Raw genomic sequence first — 25821 nt, 5'->3', positions numbered from 1 at the left:
TAGAGACACATTTATGACTCCATATTACTTCCGCATGTCCCAGCCAGACTGCAGGTCTAATGACCCGAACTGCTAGCAGCATAGATCACTATTATGGTGTCAGTTTGGGTCATTTGACCTGTGGATGTTCTTGGACTTCAGGCTTTAATACTGAGGCAAAAATGCATCCATATTACACTTTTGTGAAATGGAGCATGCATCCTAAAGAAAGATTCTAACAAGTTTTGAAAATGGCTCTGGAGTGAGCTAAAATATCCGCACCTATGATGGAATAACTTTTTTTTATTCGTGTTTATTAATCTGGAGTGCTGCAGGTCACTTTTTTTTTTTTTTTGTAAATATCAAACTTGGGATCAAGTGAACTGGATCTTTATATGAGCCTGCACCTGTTCACCTTATCTCCACCCGGAAAGTGCTATTTTTTGTGTTTAGAACATATATACAATGTAGGGAAAAAGGTATTTTGTCAGCCACCAATTGTGCAAGTTCTCCCACTTAAAAAGATGAGAGAGGCCTGTAATTTTCATCATAGGTTATACCTCAACTATGAGAGACATAATGAGAAAAAAAAAAACATAAAATCACATTGTCTGATTTTTAAAGAATTTATTTGCAAATTATGGTGGAAAATAAGTATTTGGTAAATAACAAAAGTTCATCCCAATACTTTGTTATATACCCTTTGTTTGCAATGACAGAGGTCAAATTTTTTCTGTAAGTCTTCACAAGGTTTTCACACACTGTTGCTGGTATTTTGGCCCATTCCTCCATGCAGATCTCCTCTAGAGCAGTGATGTTTACAGGCTGTCGCTGGGCAACACGGACTTTCAACTCGCTCCAAAGGTTTTCTATGGGGTTGAGATCTGGAGACTGGCTAGGCCACTCCAGGACCTTGAAATGCTTTTTACGAAGCCACTCCTTCATTACCAGAGCGGTGTGTTTGGGATCATTGTCATGCTGAAATACCCAGCCATGTTTTATTTTCAATGCCCTTACTGATGGAAGTAGGTTTTCACTCAAAATCTCACGATACATGGCCCTTGGCAGAAAAACAGCCCCAAAGCATGATGTTACCACCCCCATGCTTCACAGTAGATATGGTGTTCTTTGGATGGAACTCGGCATTCTTCTCCTCCAAACATGACGAGTTGAGTTTTTACCAAAAAGTTCTACTTTGGTTTCATCTGACCATATGACACTCTCCCAATCCTCTTCTGGGTCATCCAAATGCTCTCTAGCAAACTTCAGACGGGCCCAGACATGCACTGGCTTAAGCGGGGGGACATGTCTGGCACTGCATGATTTGAGCCCCTGTCGGCTTAGTGTGTTACTGATAGTAGCCTTTGTTACTTTGGTCCCAGCTCTAAGCAGGTCATTCACTAGGTCCCCCGTGTGGTTCTGGGATATTTGCTCACCGTTCTTGTGATCATTTTGACACCACAGTGAGATCTTACTTGGAGCCCCAGATCGAGGGAGATTACCAGGGGTCTTGTATGTCTTCCATTTTCTAATAATTGCTCCCACAGTTGATTTCTTCACACCAAGCTTCTTGCCTATTGCAGATTCAATCTTTTCAGCCTGGTGCAGGTCTACAATTTTGTTTCTAGTGTCCTTCGACAGCTCTTTGGTCTTGGCCATAGTGGAGTTTGGAGTGTGACTGAGGTTGTGGACAGGTGTCTTTTATACTGATAACAAGTTCAAACAGGTGCCATTAATACAGGTAACGAGTGGAGGACAGAGGAGACTCTTAAAGAAGAAGTTACAGGTTTGTGAGAGACAGAAATCTTGCTTTTTTGTAGGTGACCAAATACTTATTTTACTGAGAAATTTACCAATTAATTAATTAGAAATCCTACAATGTGATTTCCTGTATTCTTTCCCCCAATTCTGTGTCTCATATTTAAGGTATACCTATGATGAAAATTACAGGCCTCTCTCATCTTTTTAAGTGGGAGAACTTGCACAATTGGTGGCTGACTAAATACTTTTTTTTCCCATTGTGTGTGTGTGTATATATATATATATATATATATATATATATATATGTATATATATATATATATATGTATATATATATATATATATATATATATATATATAAACACACACACACAAAGCAAGCAGCTGATAAAATGGTGGAAAGGAGGTATGTATCACTGGAGCATCTTGGAGTTTGGGTCCAGGTTTTGTGAGTGACTAAAGGTTTTGAACATAAAGGGTGAGATTTATCAAAACCTGTGCAGAGGAAAAGTTGCTGAGTTGCCCATAGCAACCAATCAGATCGCTTCTTTCATTTTTAAAAAAAGGCCTGTGAAAGATGAAAGAAGCAATCTGATTGGTTGGTATGGGCAACTGCACCACTCTTCCTCTGCACAGGATTTGATAAATCTCCCCCAAAGTCTCTACAATACTCCAGTTCGGTGTGTGTTGGAGTCCTGAACCTGATCTCACAGGTGTATGAGCAGCAGAGCGGAGTTGCTCTGAAGCAGATCAGATTGTCTGTGATATGTTGGATACTGATACACTCCACCAAATGACTGACTTTGGGACTGAATGTGCTAAATTTGGGTGAGAAGCTGAGAAGTTTATCTAAAGAACATGAAGGATGTTTATGTTCCTGTTATATTTCCTGCTGCAAATAGAAATTATTGCGGTATGTGAATTATTACAATAAACCCAAAATTACTGAACTGAACCCACACACACACACACACACACACACACACACACACACACTCTTCATTTATAAATAAATGATAGATAGAAGAGATAGATAGATGAACATACTTGATATACAGTATGCCTCCTTACTTTGTCACATTTTTCTCTAGATAGATTTGTTCTGTAGAAGGTGAAAATATCATTCTTCCTCTTTTGAACTCACTGAACTTGCGCTAATAGCTGTATTAGCCTATAGCAATCTGTTGTCATCCGTAATGATTGATATTTATCCAGTGATGGACACAATAGAAATGTACTGTATAGCACTGACTTGACTCTTCTGTTTCATTCCAGGAAGACCCTGCAGCTTTCCAGACAGCTGAAGGACCAGGCAGTGGAAGCACAGGCTTGTTACAGTCTAGGTAATACATACACACTACTCCAGGACTATGAGCGAGCTATAGAATATCACCTCAAGCATCTGTCTATTGCCCAGGAATTAGGTGACAGGTAAGTGTGTCCATCTTATTGTTGAGTTAAATATTTGGCTTGTGATGTATTTTACTTATATTTATTTTATGGTTACTATCCTATTTAAAGGGTAGCTCCCACAATCCTATTTTTTTTTTCTGTCCCTGCCTATTGCCAATATATCCCTAACCCCCTCCCTGCTTTAAATTTTTCTTTTTACTATTTTAAAAATAACTTTTTGTCTGCCTGGTAGTGTGCTCACTACCAGGCAGACTTCCCCAGCAGGCACCACGTCACTGATGCCTGCTGGGGGGGACTTCCACCCTTAGTTTATCTACACAGGGTGCCTCCAGCTGTTTCACCACTACAACTCCCAGCTTGCTCCGACATCTATTGGCTGTCAGGGCATGCTGGGAGTTGTAGTAGTGAAACAGCTGGAGGCACCCTGTGTAGATAAACTATAAGTTAGTTCCATGCGGCGCTACGGCGCGAGCCCGTTCCCTCTGTCAAACCCCCCCCCCCCCCCCCGCGCCATACCCCTTTCCCTCCATCACAACCCCCCCCCCCCCCCGCATACCCCGTTCCCTCCATCACAAACCCCCCTCCCGCAAACCCCTTTCCCTCATTACACTTACAGTTACTGCAGAGTCCGGCAGCGGGCGTGCAGGGACAGCGGCGCGACGATATGTGCGCGAGGAGTGGCCTCCCAGCCAGCGGTCGGGGAACCAATGCGCTCGCTACCTGCCTATCTGATTGACAGGCAGGGAGCGAGAGCAGCCTAAATGAAAAAGGACTGATTGCCAGGCCAAAATCAGTCCTTTTTCAGGCGTGACGTCACACCAGGATGCAGCCGGCAACTAGGAGGGTGACCCCTAGTGGCCGGTTTTTAGATGTAAATTAAAGCATTTTAATGAAAAAATAAATAAATGAAAGTATATTAGAGATATGTTGTAGTACATAAGTACTACAACATATCAAAAAATAAAGTTGGTGACAGTGCCAATTTAAGATCTATATAAAGTCACATTGTTAAAGTCTCCATTACATATTTGTTCCTACAAGTGCAAAACTTCAGTGCAATGTTTTCAAGGGGGGCTGTGCATCACTGGATTCTCACAACATTCAAAACATTTTTGTAATGCTTATTGGGGGAGATTTATCAAAACCTGTGCAGAGGAAAAGTTGACCAGTTGCCTATGGCAACCAATCAGATTGCTACTTTCATTTTTTAGTGGCCTTTTCAAAAATGAAAGAAGCAACTGGTCAACTTTTCCTCTGCACAGATTTTAATAAATCTCCCCCATCGTATCCATTCTTTAACATATTTAAAGGGGTTCTCCGGTGCTTAGACATCTTATCCCCTATCCAAAGGATAGGGGATAAGATGCCTGATCGCGGGAGTCCCGCCGCTGGGGACCCCCGTGATCTTGCCCGCGGCACCCCGTTTGTAATCAGTCCCTGGAGTGTGTTCGCTCCGGGTCTGATTACTTTTGATCACGGGGCCGGCAGCGTGTGACGTCACGCCTCCGCCCCTCAATGCATGCCTACGGGAGGGGGCGGGATAGCTGTCACACTCCCTCCCATAGGCTCCCCTCTGAGGGGCGGAGCGTGACACGGGGACGGAGGCATGACATCACACGCCGCCGGCCTTGTGGTCGCCGGTAATCAGACCCGGAGCGAACACGCTCCAGGGACTAATTACAAACGGGGTGCCGCGTGCAAGATCACGGGCGTCCCCAGTGGCGGGACTCCCGCGATCTGGCATCTTATCCCCTATCCTTTGGATAGGGGAAAAGATGACTAAGCACCGAAGAACCCCTTTAAGATAAGCTTTCATCTATTAGGACCCTTTATTGTTTAATGACAGGTCCGCTCTCCTATGTAAGGACAGTATAGTATGAGGACAGGTCTCCTCTCTCCTATGTAAGGACAGTATATTATGAGGACAGGTCCTCTCTCCTATGTAAGGACAGTATAGTATGAGGACAGGTCCTCTCTTCTATGTAAGGACAGTATAGTATGAAGAAAGGTCCTCTCTCCTATGTAAGGACAGTATAGTATGAGGACAGGTCCTCTCTCCTATGTAAGGACAGTATAGTATGAGGACAGGACCTCTCTTCTATGTAAGGACAGTATAGTATGAGGACAGGTCTCCTCTCCTATGTAAGGACAGTATAGTATGAGGACAGGTCCTCTCTCCTATGTAAGTACAGTATAGTATGAGGAAATGTCCTCTCTCCTATGTAAGGACAGTATAGTATGAGGACAGGTCCTCTCTCCTATGTAAGGACAGTATAGTATGAGGACAGGTCCTCTCTCCTATGTAAGGACAGTATAGTATGAGGACAGGTCCTCTCTCCTTTGTAAGGACAGTATAGTATGAGGACAGGTCCTCTCTCCTATGTAAGGACAGTATAGTATGAGGACAGGTCTCCTCTCCTATGTAAGGACAGTATAGTATGAGGACAGGTCCTCTCTTCTATGTAAGGACAGTATAGTATGAGGACAGGTCCTCTCTCCAATGTAAGGACAGTATAGTATGAGGACAGGTCCTCTCTCCATTGTAAGGACAGTATAGTATGAGGACAGGTCCTCTCTCCTATGTAAGGACAGTATAGTATGAGGACAGGTCCTCTCTCCCATGTAAGGACAGTATAGTATGAGGACAGGTCCGCTCTCCTATGTAAGGACAGTATAGTATGAGGACAGGTCCGCTGTCCTATGTAAGGACAGTATAGTATGAGGACAGGTCCTTTCTCCTATGTAATGTGATGACTTGCTGTTGCAGATAGGTGCGGTTGATGTATAGAGGCAAGGAGACAGTGCTTTTCAAATCAAAGTTCAGTGTTTTATTCACACTAAGCACAGGCAATCAGTCTTTAACCCCTTAAGGACCGGAGGTTTTTCCGTTTTTGCATTTTCGTTTTTTGCTCCTTGCCTTTAAAAAATCATAACTCTTTCAAATTTACACCTAAAAATCCATATGATGGCTTATTTTTTGCGCCACCAATTCTACTTTGTAATGACGTCAGTCATTTTGCCCAAAAATCTATGGTGAAGCGGGAAAAAAAATCATTGTGCGACAAAATTGAAAAAAAAACGCTGTTTTGTAACTTTTGGGGGCTTCCGTTTCTACGTAGTACATTTTTCGGTAAAAATTACACCTGATATGTATTCTGTAGGTCCATACGATTAAAATGATACCCTACTTATATAGGTTTGATTTTGTCGGACTTCTGGAAAAAATCATAACTACATGCAGGTAAATTAATACGTTTAAAATTGTCATCTTCTGACCCCTATAACTTTTTTATTTTTCCGTGTATGGGGCGGTATGAGCGCTCATTTTTTGCGCCGTGATCTGAAGTTTTTAACGGTACCATTTTTGCATTGATAGGACTTATTGATCACTTTTTATTCATTTTTAAATTATATAAAAAGTGACCAAAAATGCACTATTTTGGACTTTGGAATTTTTTTGCGCGCACGCCATTGACCGAGCGGTTTAATTAACGATATATTTTTATAATTCGGACATTTCCGCACGCGGTGATACCACATATGTTTATTTTTATTTTTATTTACACTGTGTTTTTTTTTTTATTGGAAAAGGGGGGTGATTCAAACTTTTAATAGGGGAGGAGTTAAATGATCTTTATTCCCTTTTTTTTTTCACTTTTTTTTTGCAGTGTTATAGGTCCCATAGGGACCTATAACACTGCACACACTGATCTTCTATGTTGATCACTGGTTTCTCGTAAGAAACCAGTGATCAACGATTCTGCCGCATGACTGCTCATGCCTGGATCTCAGGTACTGAGCAGTCATTCGGCGATCGGACAGCGAGGAGGCAGGAAGGGGCCCTCCCGCTGTCCTGTCAGCTGTTCGGGATGCCGCGATTAGCCGCGGCTATCCCGAACAGCCCGACTGAGCTAGCCGGGAACTTTCACTTTCACTTTTAGCCGCGCGGCTCAGCTTTGAGCGCGCGGCTAAAGGGTTAATAGCGCGCGGCGCCGCGATCGGCGCTGCGCGCTATTAGAGGCGGGTCCCGGCTTCACTATGACGCCGGGCCCGCCATGATATGACGCGGGGTTACTGTGTAACCCCGCGTTATATCAGAAGAGCAGGACCAAGGACGTACCGGTACGTCCTTGGTCCTTAAGGGGTTAAACGCAGAACCAAAAGGAAAAAGTAACAAAAGTACACCTGTATTTCCTAGGTGTTTGTTCACACCTGAGTTCCTGCCATGCGGCATCAAGCAAGACTTTTCCAGGCCTTCAACTAGGCTGTTCAGCAGCTTCCAATCTTGGAGCAACTAGAGGGAAGAACTAAACACACAGCTTTCTCTGACACTGTGAGCTGCAACTAGCAAATCCCCCTCAGCTGGTGAGGCAGCCTAGCTTTAAGGCCAACAAAAGCCGGCCTGGATTGTAGGGAATGACCCCCACCCTGAACTTGGTCATTCCCAGTAGACGTCCCGGATTGGCCTTCCAGCCATACTACGGTCACAGTATCAGTCTGCATCGCAGCACAGACACTGGAAAATTACCGGCTCTTACCTCACCAAGGCCAGGTACCCTTTTGTGAGGTCCAAAACAGAAAAGTACCGGGTTTGTCCCAGCTTCTCAATAAGCTCATCAACGCGGGGCATGGGATACGCATCTAACTTGGAAACCTCATTCAGTTTCCAGAAATCGTTACAGAACCGTAAAGTACCTTCCGGTTTGGATATTAAGACAATTGAACTAGCCCACTCAATTTTCGATTCATCGATGACATCTAATTTTAACTTTTGTGCGGAGTGGGCTGTTGTTCCCATGCCTCTTTAGCTATGTCTAACAGACCACATGGATGTCTGCCGTATAGCAGTTCAAAGGGCTAGAACCCAGTAGAAGCCTGGGGCACTTCTCGCACTGCGAACATGACATAGGTCAGTAAAAGGTCCCAATTTTTCCCATCTCTAGCCACCATCTGCTACAACATGTTTTTTAACGTTTGGTTAAACTTTTCTACCAGGCCGTCCGTCTGCTGGTGGTACACGGAGGTCTGTAGCTGTTTTAACTGCAGTAACTTACTGAGCTCTTTCATTACTTTTGACATAAACGGGGTGCCCTGGTCAGTCAACACCTCTTTGGGTAAGCCCCCTCGGGAAAACATCTCCATCAACTCCTTAGCTATGAGTTTGGCCAAGGTATGTCGCATAGTTAGTGCCTCAGGATACCGAGTTGCGTAGTCCAGGACTACCAGGATGTGTTGGTGCCCCCTAGTGGATTTCGGCAACGAGCCTACCAGATTCATAGCAATGCCTTCAAACGGAACCTCGATAATCGGGAGCGGGACCAGCGGACTACGGTAATGTGGCTGAGGGCTAGTTATTTGACAAGTTGGGCAAGATTTACAGTATCTCTCGACCTCTTTATACACACCGAGCCAGTAAAAACGCTGCAAAATTCGGTCCTGCGTCTTCTGCTGGCCCAGGTGCCCCCCTTGAACATGTTGATGGGCTAACTCTAACACCAATCTCCGATATGCTTTAGGAACCACCAACTCTTCCACGTTCTCACTCCGCACCTGATTTACCTGGCACAGTGTCCCCTTGTGGATCACAAAGCGGGGGTACACAGTCTCAGCCCCCGGGTGTTGTGGTGCACCTTCCACAATTAAGACATTTTCCACGGTCCGAGATAATGTCTGGTCTTGGTGCTGTGCTATACCAAAATTTTCTCCAGAGACATTGAGAGCTGCCAACTCGGGACCTGACGGCAGTTTCTCCACGTCTCCCACCATTACTTGCAGTGGAGATGAATCCGTCTCTTCCACTGTAGAAGTGGTCACCCCAACCGTGGTTGCTTCTGTCTCAGGATCCCAGGGTTCCGGAGTCACCCCTGAGTAGGACCAGTCTATTGAGGACACCCCTGCCTCATAGGTCTGGGGAACTCTTATCTGGGGCCACAAAGACACAAATCCTGGAAAGTCCCTCCCAATAATCAGTTTGTGGGGAAGCTTTGTAGCCACGCCATCTTATGAGTCCATGGGCCGTTTGGGATTGTCATGGTCACCAGGGCGGTGGGGTAGTCTTTTATGTCCCCGTGGATACACAAAACCCCCACCTGTCGTCCCGTGTAGTCCACATGTGGCACCAGATTGGACCTCACCAGGGTCACCATACTCCCCGAGTCCAACAATGCCTCCACGACACGCAAGGTTGGGGACCTCCTTGGTTTAACCGTCCCCTCCCGCAGCTTGATGGTGGCCTTGTACCTCTCCACGAGGTCTACCATATGCAACGCGTTACTTGGGGATGCCTGGCCAATCCAGCTCTTGTGGGTGTAAAGCAGAGCCCTCCAGAACATATTGGCCAGGAGTCGGTCCAGTATGGCAGTGGGACTCAGGACCCCCGGCTGCAACCACTTCTGCAGCCGCTGGAATAGGTCATAATATTGCGGCCGGGCAGGCTCAGCCAACTTATACTCCCACTGCCTTACTCGCTGGGCCCAGACCCACACATTAACCCCCAGTCTTGCTAATATCTCACCCTTGACCGTGTTGTAGTTAGCTGCCTCGTTATAAGGTAAGTCAAAATATGCCTGCTGGGACCCGGACGTCAGAAATGGAGTGATGACCTCAGCCCACTGGTCCCGGGGTAACCTCTCCCTCACAGCCACTCTTTCAAAGACCGCCAGATAGGTCTTGACCTCATCCACGGCGGTCATCTTTGGCATCGCCATCCTCACAGCCTTCCTGGCGTCAGGGTTGGTCCGGGTCGTCGCTGCGGTTTGAAGCGCCATCACGTGCTGTAGAAGTAAGCTGGTTGGTCTCCTGCTGGTGCTTGTTGGCTCCTGCTGGTGCCTGTACGTCTCCCGCTGTTGCAAGTTGGCCTCCATGAGCTCTTTCACCATGGCCTCCATTTTGGCAACGCTGCAAACACTAGTTCACTGCAGACCCTGGACAGTCACTTGTCGGCGGTTCGTTGCCCTTAGCAACAACTACTGCAGGTTCTTGGCAACCGCGTACTGCAATTCACCCGCTGACCTTACTGCGTGCCCGCATCTTCCATCAAATGTGATGACTCGCTCTTGCAGATAGGTGCGGTTGCAGTATAGAGGCAAGGAGACAGTGCTTTTAAAATCAAAGTTCAGTGTTTTATTCACACTAAGCACAGGCAATCAGTCTTTAAACACAGAACCAAAAGGAAAATGTAACAAAAGTCCACCTGTATTTCCTGCCGTGCGGCATCAAGCAAGACTTTTCCAGGCCTTCAGCTTAGGCTGTTCAGCAGCTTCCACTCTTGGAGAAACCAGAAGGAAGAATTCCACACACAGCTTTCTCTGGCACTGTGAGCTGCTACTAGCAAATCCCCCTCAGCCGGTGAGGCAGCCTAGCATTAAGGCCAACAAAAGCCGGCCTGGATTGTGGGGCATGACTCCCACCCAGCACTTGGTAATTTCCAGTTAGAGCCTTCCCGGATTCGCCTTCCAGCCATACTACGGTCACAGTATCAGTCTGCGCCGCAGCACAGACACTGGAAATTTACCGGCTCTTACCTCTCCAAGGCCAGGAACCTTGGTGACACATATCGCCCATCAATAACCATACCTTCTCACAGTAAGGACAGTATAGTATGAGGACAGGTCCGCTCTCCTATGTAAGGACATTATAGTATGAGGACAGGTCCGCTCTCCTATGTAAGGACAGTATAGTATGAGGACAGGTCCTCTCTCCTATGTAAGGACAGTATAGTATGAGGACAGGTCCTCTCTCCTATGTAAGGAGAGTATAGTATGAGGACAGGTCCTCTCTCCTATGTAAGGACAGTATAGTATGAGGACAGGTCCTCTCTCCTATGTAAGGACAGTATAGTATGAGGACAGGTCCTCTCTCCTATGTAAGGACAGTATAGTATGAGGACAGGTCTCCTCTCTCCTATGTAAGGACAGTATAGTATGAGGACAGGTCCTCTCTCCTATGTAAGGACAGTATAGTATGAGGACAGGTCTCCTCTCCTATGTAGGGACAGTATATTATGAGGACAGGTCCTCTCTCCTATGTAAGGACAGTATAGTCCTTAACAAGATTCTCACCTACTGGAAGTCAAGAGTGAAAATCACCAAATTCTGCTTGCTATACCATCAGAATTGTGTTATGTCTCATTTGGCCACATGAGGGAGCTGTAGGATAACATTTAGTGTTCATAGGGGAAGTAGAGTCATACTGATCTTTCAATGAATGTGAAGGTATTTCTATTATCGGGAATAAAATTAAAAACTGTGTAATGTTTTTTCCATTTGCTTAGACTATTTCTAGGCAAAACCTTCCTTAAGGTGGCCATAGAGGATGACATAAGCATTTGGTTAGAAAATCACTGATTAGCTGCCATTGGGCCAAAGCAATGAAACATTCAAAAATGTAAATCTTTTTTTGATCTATCATGTTATAACATTGTTGTATCTAGGTCTGATCTCCTATGTAAGGACAGTATAGTATGAGGACAGGTCCTCTCCTATGTAAGGACAGTATAGGAGGAGGACAGGTCCTCTCTCCTATGTAAGGACAGTAAAGTATGAGGACAGGTCCGCTGTCCTATGTAAGGACAGTATAGTATGAGGACAGGTCCTCTCTCCTATGTAAGGACAGTATAGTATGAGGACAGGTCCTCTCTCCTATGTAAGGACAGTATAGTATGAGGACAGGTCCTCTCTCCTATGTAAGGACAGTATAGTATGAGGACAGGTCCTCTCTCCTATATAAGGACAGTATAGTATGAGGACAGGTCCTCTCTCCTATGTAAGGACAGTATAGTATGAGGACAGGTCCTCTCTCCTATGTAAGGACAGTATAGTATGAGGACAGGTCCTCTCCTATGTAAGGACAGTATAGTATGAGGACAGGTCCTCTCTCCTATGTAAGGACAGTATAGTATGAGGACAGGTCCTCTCTCCTATGTAAGGACAGTATAGTATGAGGACAGGTCCTCTCTCCTATGTAAGGACAGTATAGTATGAGGACAGGTCCTCTCTCCTATGTAAGGATAGTATAGTATGAGGACAGGTCCTCTCTCCTATGTAAGGACAGTATAGTATGAGGACAGGTCCTCTCTCCTATGTAAGGACAGTATAGTATGAGGACAGGTCCTCTCTCCTATGTGGACAGTATAGTATGAGGACAGGTCCTCTCTCCTATGTAAGGACAGTATAGTATGAGGACAGGTCCTCTCTCCTATGTAAGGACAGTATAGTATGAGGACAGGTCCTCTCTCCGATGTAAAGACAGTATAGTATGAGGACAGATCTCCTCTCCTATGTAAGGACAGTATAGTATGAGGACAGGTCCTCTCTACTATGTAAGGACAGTATAGTATGAGGACAGGTCCTCTCTCCTATGTAAGAACAGGCTGAGCCAATGGTGTCATGGTAGCACAATACATGAGGGGTCTATATAATGTGTGTGTGTGTGTGTGTGTGTGTGCATTTATACATTTACATTGAGGTCTAGACACTGAGTTTTCCTACCAGAGGTATTAAGCTTACACTGTGATTCGGAATAATATCTCCTTACTGTTACCATTGTTTCTGCAAAAAGAATAAGGTGTAATCCCAACCCCAAACAGAGAACAAATGGATCTCTTAACCTCTCTATGCATACTTTGTTTAATCTGTTTTTCTATTTTATCAGCTATATATTCTTAAAAGAAGCTGACAAATGTGTTCATCAATGGGATGGGAAAAGTCTGCCCACATAGTGACATCTTTCCTAGCACCAATCCTTAGATCCCCCTGGCAAGATTAACATGCATGTGTATGTCCTTCCACATGGAGATAAGAAAAAAGTTATATATATATATATATATGTTCTTTCTGTTTTCATTTGGATGCCCTTTTATTTACATGCCCACTGCCACCTAAGCAGTTCTACTTAACTTCAACAGGTGACGGCCCCTGTGACTGACTGCACCCAGAAGAGTGATAGTCTGTCCCTCCATTGCATCCATAGGCAGCCCCTCCTATAACAGTGACAGCATTATCCCTGTATCAGCTATAGCCAGCCTTTCTTGACCATAATAGCCAGCCCCAGTGCCTCCATGACAGATGACTACCAGCCCCAGTGCCCCCCATGACAGATGACTACCAGCCCCAGTGCCCCCATGACAGTTGACTGCCTGCCCCAGTACCCCCATGACAGTTGACTACCAGCCCCAGTACCCCCATGACAGATGACTGCCAGCCCCAGTGCCCCATGACAGTGACTGCTAGCCCCAGTGCCCCCTGTGACAGTGACTAATGGCCTTAGGGCCTCCGACAGCCAGCAAAGCATCACGTCAGTGACGTTGTCTTGACCTTCATGTCCTGTTCCAATTCTTTAAGACGTTGGCTGTAAATTGTCAATATCCTTTTGAAAATCCATTATTTTCTTCCCACACTAAAGTGTTAAAACATGCTCTAAGCCCTTCATGCCTTGTCTAGGGCAACCCCCTGTCTAGTTCCCAGCTTTCTATTGTGGATTCTGAGGCGAGGATAATCCTCCTATCTACAGAGAGCTCCCACCATGTGACAGTTCAGAGGAGACTGCTTACTAGTTTCTGTGTGTATCCTAGTTATTACTTACATTCTTTACAACTTTCTTCCTTACCCCATCCTCTGAATCTTCTGTGGCACGTTCCACCCCCTTGGATTATTTTTCTTCTATTCTCTTGGCTTGATCCTTTATCTTTAATTGAATCTTGGGTATGTAGTTCTATCTACACTGACCGACATCAAAACGTCTTCATCTACAATTGTCGGGCCTTTAGGATTCACATTAACCTATTTTAGACCATGTTAGGTGCACACATTTCGGGTTTCCTGCTTTCCTTAGATTAAATCCTCCTATTTGTTTTGAGGTACAGTGGGGGGAAAAGTATTTAGTCAGCCACCAATTGTGCAAGTTCTCCCGCTTAAAAAGATAAGAGGCCTGTAATTTTCATAATAGGTATACCTCAACTATGAGAGATATAATAAGAAAAAAAATCCATAAAATCACATTGTCTGATTTTTAAAGAATTTATGTACAAATTATTGTGGAAAATAAGCATTTGGTTAATAACAAAAGTTCATCTCAATACTTTGTTATATACCCTTTGTTTGCAATGACAGAGATCAAACGTTTTTTGTAAGTTTTCACAAGGTTTTCACACACTGCTGCTGGTATTTTGGCCCATTCCTCCATGCAGATCTACTCTAGAGCAGTGATGTTTTGGGGCTGTCACTGGACAACACAGACTTTCAACTCCCTCCAAAGGTTTTCTATGGGGTTGAGATCTGGAGATGGGCTAGGCCATTACAGGATCTTGAAATTCTTCTTACGAAGCCACTCCTTTGTTGCCTGGGTGGTGTTTTTGGGATCATTGTCATGCTGAAAGAACCCAGCCATGTTTCCTCTTCAATGCCCTTGCTAATGGAAGGAGGTTTTCACACAAAATCTCACGAAACATGGACCCATTCATTCTTTCCTTTACACGGATCAGTCGTCCTGGTCCCTTTGCCGAAAAACAGCCCCAAAGCATGATGTTTCCACCCCCATGCTTCACAGTAGATATGGTGTTCTTTGGATGCAACTCAGCATTCTTTCTCCTCCAAACAGGATGAGTTGAGTTTTTACCAAAAAGTTCTACTTTGGTTTCATCTGACCATATGACATTCTCCCAATCCTATTCTGGATCATCCAAATGCTCTCTAGCAAACATCAGACGGGCCCGGACATGTACTGGCTTAAGCAGGGGGATACATCTGGCACTGCATGATTTGAGTCCCTGGCGGCATAGTGTGTTACTGATGGTAGCCTTTGTTACTTTGGTCCCAGCTCTCTGCAGGTCTTTCACTAAGTCCCCCCATGTGATTCTGGGATGTTTGCTCACCGTTCTTGTGATCATTTTGACACCACGGGGTGAGATCTTGTGTAGAACCCCAGATCGAGGGAGATTATCAGTGGTCTTATATGTCTTCCATTTTCTAATAATTGCTCCCACAGTTGATTTCTCCACACCAAGCTGCTTGCCTATTGCAGATTCAGTCTTACCAGCCTGGTGCAGGTCTACAATTTTGTTTCTGGTGTCCTTCGAGTGGAGGACAGAGGAGACTCTGAAAGAAGAAATTTCAGGTCTGTGAGAGCCAGAAATCTTGCTTGTTTGTAGTTGATCACATACCTATTTTACTGAGGAATTTACCAATTAATTCATAGGAAAACCTACCATGGGATTTCCTGTATTCTTTCCCCCATTCTGTCTCTCATAGTTGAGGTATACCTATGATGACAATTACAGGCCTCTCTCATCTTTTAAAGTGGGAGAACTTGCACAATTGGTGGCTGACTAAATAATTTTTCCCATACTGTATGAGTGAAAACAATAGCATCAATTGGTCAGAATGGTCAGCTATTCACAAACATTTACTCTGAATCTACTTCTCCTGTTTTATGTGAACTTCTGTGTTGTTTTGTGAACTACACTATGAATTGCCCCCTGACAATTTTTCATGTTTTGTTTCAGGGTAGGAGAAGGGAGGGCATCCTGGAGTCTCGGTAATGCCTATGTATCTTTAGGGAACCATGAGGAAGCCCTTCGCTATGCAAGGAAGCACATGGAAATTTCATGTGAGGTAAGAAGGTTGCAGTATACAATAAAATTATGATGTCCAGCCTTAAGGTATTATATACGCCTGGCATGCATGTATTCTGAACAGGGAGATGGAATAATCTGCTGAGTGACATCTCTGGGGGCAGCTTATCTTCCTGAAAACAGTAGGATCTGGCATGATTAAGTCCAACACGCCTGACCTTTCTCTCCCCTGACCTCTGATGTTGAGCGAGATAGTTGTCAATCCCCTAATATTTGGCGGGTTCGGCTGTCATTAACCCCTTAAGGACGCAGGGCGTACCTGTACGCCCTGAGTCTGCTCCCTTTCTGTCCGCAGGGCCACGGCGGTGCCGCTTGCTATTAACCCTTTAGTGAAAAGGTGAAAGTGAAAGCACACTGCTCTGGGCAAGCTCAGTGGGCTGTTCGGGACCGCTGCAGCGAAATTGCGGCATCCCGAACAGATGGCAGACACAAGGAGGGTCCTTACCTTCCTCCTGCGTCGCTGATCGCCGAAAGACTGTTCAGTGCCTGAGATACAGGCATGAGCAGTCAAGTGGCAGAATCCTCGATCAATGTTATCCTATGAGATAACAAAGATCGATATTAAAGATCAGTTAGTGCAGTATTATAGCCACTGGAGGGGGCTATAACGCTGCAAAAAAAGTGAAAAAAAAAGTTAATAAAGATCATTTAACCCCTTCCCTAATAAAAGTTTAAATCACCCCCCTTTTTGTGCAAAGTTCACAAGAGTTTGCTATCGGGATCAGAGTTGCTTCAGGGCACTATGTGACTTGTTGTCCTTCCTGATTAGCTAGCTTATTTGCTGAATATTGGTTAGACTGGACTGGCTTAAATGATTTAAAGAGTACCTGTTACCAAACTAAACTTTTAATATATTGTTTCTTATGTAATTATAAGACACTTTGCTATTTACTTGCTGTTAAAATTCTCAACCTTTACGTTTTTAATGTGATTGAAAAATTGGCCACTAGGTGGCTCTGTTCTGTTCCCTGCCGCAAGTCAAACAGTTAGGCTCCATTCACACTATGTTTGCAGCCTACGGCTTCCAGATCCCGTGTTTCAGCTGGAGACACCCATTCACTTTAATGAGCCAACTGGAGTCAGACAGTGACTCTGGTCGGCTCATTTTCGCCCCGTATCCGGTTTTGTTAGAACCCTGCCCACTGCACACAATTCACTAAATTCAGCAGAGGATGTTCTGGGGGACATATCTCAAGACCTGTCACCAAATAAAACATTTAATATAGTGTTCCTTGTGTAATTATCAGACACTTTCCCATTCACTTGCTTTTAAAATTGTCAACATAAATATGTTTAAAATGTAATAGAAAAATCGGCCACTAGGTGGCGCTGTTCAGTTCACTGCTGCAATTAATACAGTGAGTTTGGTCCCCTCCTGGACTGGCAGGAGACCAAACTCAGGAAGTGCTTCTGGCTGCACTGAGCTTGATTGACAGCTGCACAGAGCCTCACTGAAAGCTGCACAGACTGAAACATGTACAAATTGAAAGCTGCACAGAGCCTCAATGTGAGCAAGAATAATGGTATGATACACTTTTTAAAGCTCTGTAAAAAATGTTTTAACAGCGGGTGGGGTGTTAGGAGTAGTTAGGGAACATAGCCTGAGTTAGTTTAGGAAAGTTTATTTGGTGACAGGTACTCTTTAAGTAAGTGGTCCCTCATTGGACTTCTGTTCCCCCACACTATAACCCAGTGTATTGGGTTTAGTGTGGTCGAACAGGCTGACAGGTTTCCTTTAAATAACACATTTACATCTGAGCAGGAGCAAACACGCTAGGTGACATCCACCTGATGGGACAGGAGGACAAGTGTGTTCCGCACCGGGACACTGCATTTTAGCTCAGCCCCTTTCACTTCACTGGAGCTGAGTTACTGTACCTAATACTACACATGAACAAGCATAGTGTTCTAGAAAGAAAGCAGCCACTTTTCTCTAATCCTGGACAATTTCTTTAAGAAGGCTGTAAACACAAGATTCACTGGTAAACAAACTAATGTTGCCTTGAGCTGTATGCCTGTTGCAGCATCTGTCTATGTGATGCAACACATGGGCAGACAGAGTCCACCAGAGTGAGTGATGCTACTGGTCAGTGAATCTATCCTGGTTCATAGAAATAGATCCTGAGCTTGGTACTGCTCTAAGGGGTGTCCATATGCTGTAATACAAGATTCCTGGATTCATGCTGGGAGTTGTGGTTTTGTAACAGCTGGAAAGTTACAGGTTGGCATTATGGCTCTAATAGATCATATGGAAAGGGCTATTCTAGATGAGAATATGCTGTCTTATGTTTATGTAGATGTATTCTAGATGTCCCCCTTTCTGGTCCTATAGGCCATTACAGTAGCAAATCTTGTCTAGTAAATGTTATGACTTGCATGTTACCTGGCCAACTTCCCTATAATTCTACCAATATTATGCTAAATTGAAGTGCAATGAAAATAAAAGATGTCCTAATTCATCACAATATTATAAGTTATAATATTCATGAGTAAAATCTAGAAATGTAACAAGTTTAATAGGACTATATCTCCTCTTCTATTACGTGAAGAAGGCTTCCATGTCCGCCAGCTGCTCTGGTTTTACATCCAGTTATGTAATGTCCTTTTACCAATGTTTGTCAGGATCAAATGTTCCTTTTGTTTGTTTGCTTAAGTCTTGCAAATTCTCTCAATGAAGAATATAGTCCGGAAAGGAACATAATGTTTAATAACCACCCAATGTGTTAACCCCATGTATCCCCAATAAGTTATACTGAGTATTTAGTGCTGTTGCACTTTTGGACAAGATTTGCCCATTAAATGTAGTTGAAAAGTGATAAGTAAGTATATTTCTAAACCTTTCTAGAAGTATTTGCTTTCAATGGTGCAGCAAGGGAATTTTTGTCAGCCTCTCTGCCTTAATAAGCTTCTTATATGGTTGGGATTAGGCCCCAGGTTTACTGAAGGTCCCATTAATTCCGTCCGGCTTTTTGATTTATGGTTAGATACTGAGTATTTAGGGCTCAGATTTAGCTATATGGGGTACAGAGGCAGTAGGGGATGTCACACCAACAAAATATTTACCCTATGCACAGGATAAAGAGTAACTGGATGATCACTGGGGGGGGGGGGGGGGTGTCTAACTACTGGGACCAGGCTGTCAAGAGAATGGGGTCCCATGTATCTCACCCTATTGGGGTGTCACACGTGTTCACTTCTGCTACATTTGCTTAAAGGGGTACTCCGGCAGAATTTTTTTTTTTCATATAAACTGGCTCCAGAAAGTTAAACAGATTTGTAAATTACAATGTGGGGAACTATACTGCCAACCTAATGTGGGGGAACTATACTGCCAACCTAATGTGGCGGGAACTATACTGCCAACCTAATGTGGGGGAACTATACTGCCAATCTAATGTGGGGGGAACTATACTGCCAACCTAATGTGGGGGGGGGGGGAACTATACTGCCAACCTAATCTGGGGGGAACTAGACTGCCAACCTAATGTGGGGGAACTATATTGCCAGCCTAATGTGGGGGAACATACTGCCTACCAAATGTAGGGGGAACTATACTGCCAACCTAAAGTGGGGGGGGGGACTATACTGCCAACCTAATGTGGGGGGAACTATACTGCCAACCTAATTTGGGGGGGAACTATACTGCCAACCTAATGTTGGGGAACTATACTGCCAGCCTAATGTGGGGGAACATACTGCCTACCAAATGTGGGCGGAACTATACTGCCAACCCTAATGTGGGGGGAACTATACTGCCAACCTAATGTGGGGGAACTATACTGCCAACCTTATGTGGGGGGGAACTATACTGCCAACCTAATGTGGGGGGAACTATACTGCCAACCTAATGTGGGGGGAACTATGCTGACAACCTAATGTGGGGGCAACTATGCTGACAACCTAATGTGGGGGAACTATGCTGACAACCTAGTGTGGGGGAACTATGCTGACAACCTAATGTGGAGGGAACTATGCTGACAACCTAGTGTGGGGGAACTATGCTGACAACCTAATGTGGAGGGAACTATGCTGACAACCTAATGTGGAAGGATATATGCTGACAACCTAGTGTGGGGGGAACTATACTGCCAACCTACTGTGGGGGAACTTGAAGGAATGAAAAGTGTGTAGTAAACTCATATGTTTCCTGTAATAGCTGCTCTAGGATGATGTGTAATTTCATAATTTAAAGGGTTTGTTCCACCTTTCTATATGCCCCTGAGATGGAGTTGTCCAGACGACACATTGTATCTCTTCTAGTGAGCTCACAATGCTGTAAACTTATATATAGTTACAGAATTTTGTAATTGAGTTCCACCTACTTAGCAGACAGTATTATCAAAGGAAAAGTGCATAAATAGAAATTCATTATCTTATTTTAAGAATAATTCCCATGAGATGTTCTTTCTTCCATATAAGCAAAAGATGGAAATGACCAAGGCTTTTACTCTTTCTCAGTTTCTCACTGACTCGTTTCTCTTGTGTTGCTTCTTTTAGATCGGTGACCGAAATGGAGAGTTGACAGCTCGCATGAATGTAACACAATTACAGTCTGCACTTGGCATCGGATCCAGTGAAGATGATGGAGACGCTTCTCAATGTGAAGGCTATAAAGCACAAGGTACGCTGCGGCTTTTCCTATATTTTATGTTTACCTTTATGAGAGCATTAGTGGGATGTAGAAATGGTAAACATTCTATGAGCAGAAAAGGGATGTTTCCATCTTATGATGTGATGGTGTATTGCTCGGATATGGTATTACTTTATGATTGGTGGGTTCCGACCTCTGGGACCCCCACCAGTTGTAAGAATAAAATAAATGCATCACTTATTTAGCACTGTTCCCCTTTTAAATCAACACTGTACCCCATTTGTTCTCAGTGTTGGTGGATGGCAAATTCTAGCAATATATATATATATATATAATTACTTTGTAAGATGGGGATACCCCTATGAATGGTACTTAAAACAGTTGTGACTTCATGTTGCTGCCTTATTTCACAGTAACAAAAAAGGAACCTGATGAACCCATTAAAAGTCAATAGAATTAATCAGAAACTGGTAAGATCCCATTCAAAAGCAATTTACCATGGATCATACAACCCTGGCATCTGTGTGAATTGAACATAAGCCTATAGTCTATTGTCTAGATTGGATACATTGTAGTAGTTTTGAACAGAACAAGCTATCAGCTTTAAAATAAATACAAGAAATTGTGTAGTGTAGTGAATTGTAGTATGACTAATCTATGTATTACAATACACTACAAGCTCCATGATGCTGTTCAGTGTGAATTCCAATAGTTGGGATTCCATGTCAATTCAGGCTCCAGTCTCCAGTTCTAATCTAAACTCAAATCTAAATAAATACAAATTGCTGATATCTACTTAGATCTGAGCTTTGATGAATGTTCAGGAAGGGAATACGATAGGCTGGAGACTGAGCACAGAATGGCACTGAGCAGCTTGCAGTGCATTGTAATACATGTGAGCTGCAGAAGCCGTACTCTACAGCATTTAATGTTTCTAAAGTACTACAACGCTATTGAAAATTGCTTATTTTGCTGAGGTATCCATAGTATTTAAATATTGATTGTAAATGCAATTGCTCTTTAACCATCTATCATTTTTATGAAGCGAGATTGACAGATCTGCTTGGACACGGTATACTGAATGTATTCTCTGTCACAGAACATAAGCTGATCCACGTGACAATAACTCATCTGCACATCGGGAGCTACTTTCACAGGGCTCTGAGTCTTCTCTCGAGACTTGTGTATAATTTATGTTTTAATATATTTCACAGTACATTATACATAATTGTGACTGATGGTGGAGATCAGAAATGATAACCTTTGCTGAGGGATTGTGAAGTTCAGCTTCTCTGACATTCAGTCTGTTTGTGGTGTAGTGTGGAGAAAGCAGAACAGAGTGTGTATATTAACTTGGCATGTTGATTTTTAAGGTGTAACTGCAGTAATGGGCACATACGGATGTGTCAGTCTGTTTCATTTAATAATGGGCGCATACCTTTAGTGCACAGAGAACTCTGCCAGGGATAAAAGTGACAAAACTAGAATCAGAATATATACATGGTGTTATATGGTTTCATCAAGTCCACCTGTAGCTTTTCACCCTGGCTAATGCCAAACATACGCCATCAATAGCTGCCATCTGAAAAACTTATTTGGCCAACAGTTTTTTGTCTTGACCTCACCGTACACATTTTTGCATGGTTTAGGTAAGCATGTGTGTGTTCTTAATGGGGAGAAGGGAATAGGCCACTGCCAGACACCTTTTCCTCCAGCTTCTCTCCCATGAGAACAGAAGGTCAGGCATATAGAAATTCAGCATTCCAGATTCTTAATACGTTTTATTACCTTTACATCCAACAAATAAGTAACAAACAGCTACTATACATAAGATGGTCATTCGGTCCTGCTGACTGGCTGAGGTTTGTCTAATGTTCATGGGCCCCATAAGATCCATTTAGTAGAGTTGTGTGCAGGAGGCTGCATGAAACCTCATGTAAAAATGTTACTGTGCTATGGTGCTCCAAATCGTTCCACATTGCAACATTATTCTTCTCATGAACAATGCTGCCTTATGCCCATAATACAGAGCCAGATGGGGTATGCCACTAAATGAAGCAATAAACACAAGAGGGGCACTGCCTTCCTATGATGTCCAGAGGCCTCTTCGCAGCGATAAAAGAATTCAACAGATACAGTGAAGAACAACAGGACCAGGTTGTAAAAGATGCGGAAACCACTGAGCGCTCACGGAAGACAGTCCAATACCCGCAAATGCATACAACCTTGGTCCTCAACACTTGGACCTTCATCAGGCATGTGGGATTTGGATTGTTTTTTACAAACACCCAGGAGTTCACAGTGGTCCTGGTTGTTCTTCGCTGTAACTGAATGATCAACAAACTATATATATATATATATATATATATATATATATATATATATATATATATATATATATGCTTGTTTGTAAGTGAAAAGCAGAGTACAGGTTACTGTACAGATGTCAAAATCACAATACCGAGTTTTCTTCCTCACAATGTTGCTGCAAAGTAACAAAACAAAAGAAATTATTAAATCACGGAATGACCACCTCTATAGTACCATCCATTGGCATAAACAAGTCACTTGTGTAAGGAAATGGTAATAGACGATTGCCTTTCTATTGTCTTTTGTCAAACAAGTTCTAGTAAAAAGCTAAATCTGCCCCATACATTTAGCCATCAGAAGAGTACAAGTACATTGCTAAATAATGCAAACTATATTCATCTAATGTAAATATCAGAATAGCACTCAGCATACAGAACATGTGCAATGAATTAATCATGAATAGGTTCTATGCACTCCATCAGACAGATATTCTGCTCTTGCAGTTTTCTTTTATATTGTATTATTTGCAGCTCTTTATTATTTATTTATATTTGTATTCAAGAGGTAATGTTTAAAGGGGTTATCCAAGATAAAAAGAGCTGCTTTCTTCTAAAAACAGCGCCACCCTTGTCCTCAGCTCCTGTGTGGTATTACAGTAAAGCTCCATTGAAGTGAATGGAGCTGAGTTGTAATACCACAGACAACCTGAAGACAAGTGTGATGTTGAGGTACGGGGATGTCCCTGGGAGGAGTGTGGGGGCATGTGGAAAGCATGGAGAATTTCCTGTTCATTGTCCCTTTAATACGGAGGTTTACAACAGGGTGAGCGCTTCCATCGGTTGGCCTAGGCTGGCCAGTTTTTTCTATGCCAAACTGGCTTATGGGGCATTCAGAAATCTTGAAGGCTGGGACCGGAGTACTTTATTCCTAGTGTCAGGTATGTGCAATGTTATCATAGTATCAACGCAGCATAAAATCCTCCCTGTGGATGAGGTGGTTAGGAACATACACGGTGACCTGGTGAAGGTGCGTTCTTTAGACTACGAGAGGCCGGGTGCTGGCAGAGCCTCTTGGCTGTGGAGGGTGCATTAGCCTGTTGTCTTCTTTCCTAGTAGTGGGCCAATATCTGTCTGTAAACATGTACTGGGGCACAGCTTGAACATTTTAATAAAAGAATTACAGGTTATAACTTAGTAAAATAACATGTTAAAAAGTTGCACACATTTAGTGTGATGTTAGTTAAGGTTTTGACCAGCATCTTAGGACAAGTTAGGAGAGCACTAAAAGGAAAACTGGCAAAATGTAGAGATGGTTAAAGGCCAAAATAACTTTTTTCTTGTTAATATCAATTCTTCCCCTTTGGAGACATTGAACGCAGATTGCTTTGGGGAGATCATGACCTAGAATCAGCCAACCACCTCAGGCAATATCATTTCCAAGCACATCTCTGATCATGATGATACATTACATGTTTCTTTTAATTTCTTACTCTACAATTTTTCCTTTAGGTAAGTTCATTTGAATTAAAGAAAATAATCTGGTAAATAAACTGAAAAACAACCTGTGCCGTGTTTAAATGACATTACCCATATTTATCAAACTGTGTGAGAGAAAAACAAGAATGATTTTCCCACAGCAACCAATCACAGCTCAGCTAACAATCGGTGGTAAATTGAAAGCTGAGCTGTGATTGGTTTTTGTGGGAAAATCATTCTATTTTTTCAGTCACGCAGTTTGATAAACCATTGTGTATACTGATAATCTGAAGTAGTGAGCCTTTAAGGGAGTACTCCGCTGCTCAGCGTTATGAACAAACTGTTCCAAACGCTGGAGCCGGCGCCGGGAGCTTGTGACGTCACAGCCCCACCCCCTCATGACATCACACTCCGCCCCCTCAATGCAAGTCTTTGGGAGGGGGCGTGATGATTGAGGATGTCACAAGCTCCTGGAGCCAGCTCCAGTGTTCAGAACAGTTTATTCCAAACGCTGAGCAGCGGAGTACCCTTTAACCCCTTAACGACCACTGACGTAAATGTACGTCCTGGTGCAGCGGTACTTAGCACACCAGGACGTACATTTACGTCCTGTGTATGACCCTGAGCATCGGAGCGGTGCTCGTGTTATACACGTCAGGTTCCGGCTGCTAGCAGCAGCCAGGGACCCACCGGTAATGGCCGACGTGGATGTCTGCCATTAACCCCTCAGATGCCGTGATCAGTACAGTAATCGGGATAAGCTCAGTGGGTGATGCCCTTTTCTTCAGGTCTATTTCCTGAACACAATTGCTCCTACTAGTTCTGCTTCTGATTGTGTGTTTATACTCTTATATGAGTCTAGCTGACCATAGATCAGTTCTCATACACATAAACATAATGAATATTGTTAAAGTGGTACTCAACCCCTAGTCATCTTATCCCCTATCCAAAGCATAGGATATAAGATGTCTGATCATGGGTGGGTCCGGCCGCTGTGACCCCCCCCCTGCGATCTCCATGGTCGTCATGCTCCCTTCATTAATATCTATGGAGGGGGGTGTGATGACTGTGGTCGCTCGTAATCCGGCACGGAGCAGTGGTCGCTCTGTGCATGCAAATTACGGGGTGCTAGGCCAGAGATTGCAGGGGGATGACTAGGGGCGGAGTACCTCCTTTAACAAGCAGGAAAAAGTAAATATTTGGTTAGTACAGTCGTGTCCTGACATTGCACTTATATTAGCCTATATTATATTAGACATTGCAACTATATTAGCCTATCTCTGTGTATACGATGTAAATAATGGGTTAATGCCGCTGGTTTGTTTGCCTCTTACACCTTTATAATGACCTCATTGATTAACTTTCAGCATTGACAGGGTTTCCAAGGTCCTGGTTGCTCTAAACACAAGTACAGCATGTTCTCAGAGCGGAGTGTTTATCTAGGCTGAGAAGGGACGAGATCCCTTACTACTACACTCTATTCTCCCTAAGACTAGATAGAGAGTGTCCTCAGGAAAGAGAGCTCTACATAGACATGGCTGGGACTAAAGGTAAATCCTGTCCTGTGGCAAAACACTTGTTTTATGTAAGTGATGAACTGATCTGTGGTTATATGTTGTTTCCTTCTATTTATCCATCTTTACTGTGTTACTTGATTTTTGGGA

General features: G+C 43.6%; 1 protein-coding gene across 7 annotated transcripts in view; it reads left to right on the top strand.

Annotated features, from left to right (window-relative positions):
- GPSM1 (G protein signaling modulator 1) overlaps positions 1-25821 on the top strand; it is a 264883-nt gene that overhangs the window by 100420 nt on the left and 138642 nt on the right. For all 7 annotated transcript variants that reach the window (XM_056540981.1, XM_056540980.1, XM_056540979.1 and 4 more), the window contains 3 exons: positions 3016-3171; positions 15653-15761; positions 20279-20402. In XM_056540981.1, the coding sequence (XP_056396956.1) occupies positions 3016-3171; positions 15653-15761; positions 20279-20402 (389 nt within the window). The remainder of the gene's footprint in view (positions 1-3015; positions 3172-15652; positions 15762-20278; positions 20403-25821) is intronic.

This window comes from Hyla sarda, chromosome 9 (genome assembly GCF_029499605.1).
Source record: "Hyla sarda isolate aHylSar1 chromosome 9, aHylSar1.hap1, whole genome shotgun sequence".
In the NCBI taxonomy this organism is placed as follows: Eukaryota; Metazoa; Chordata; class Amphibia; order Anura; family Hylidae; genus Hyla; species Hyla sarda.
The sequence above is the reverse complement of the archived record's forward strand: the minus strand, read 5'-3'. Positions and strand labels throughout refer to the sequence as shown.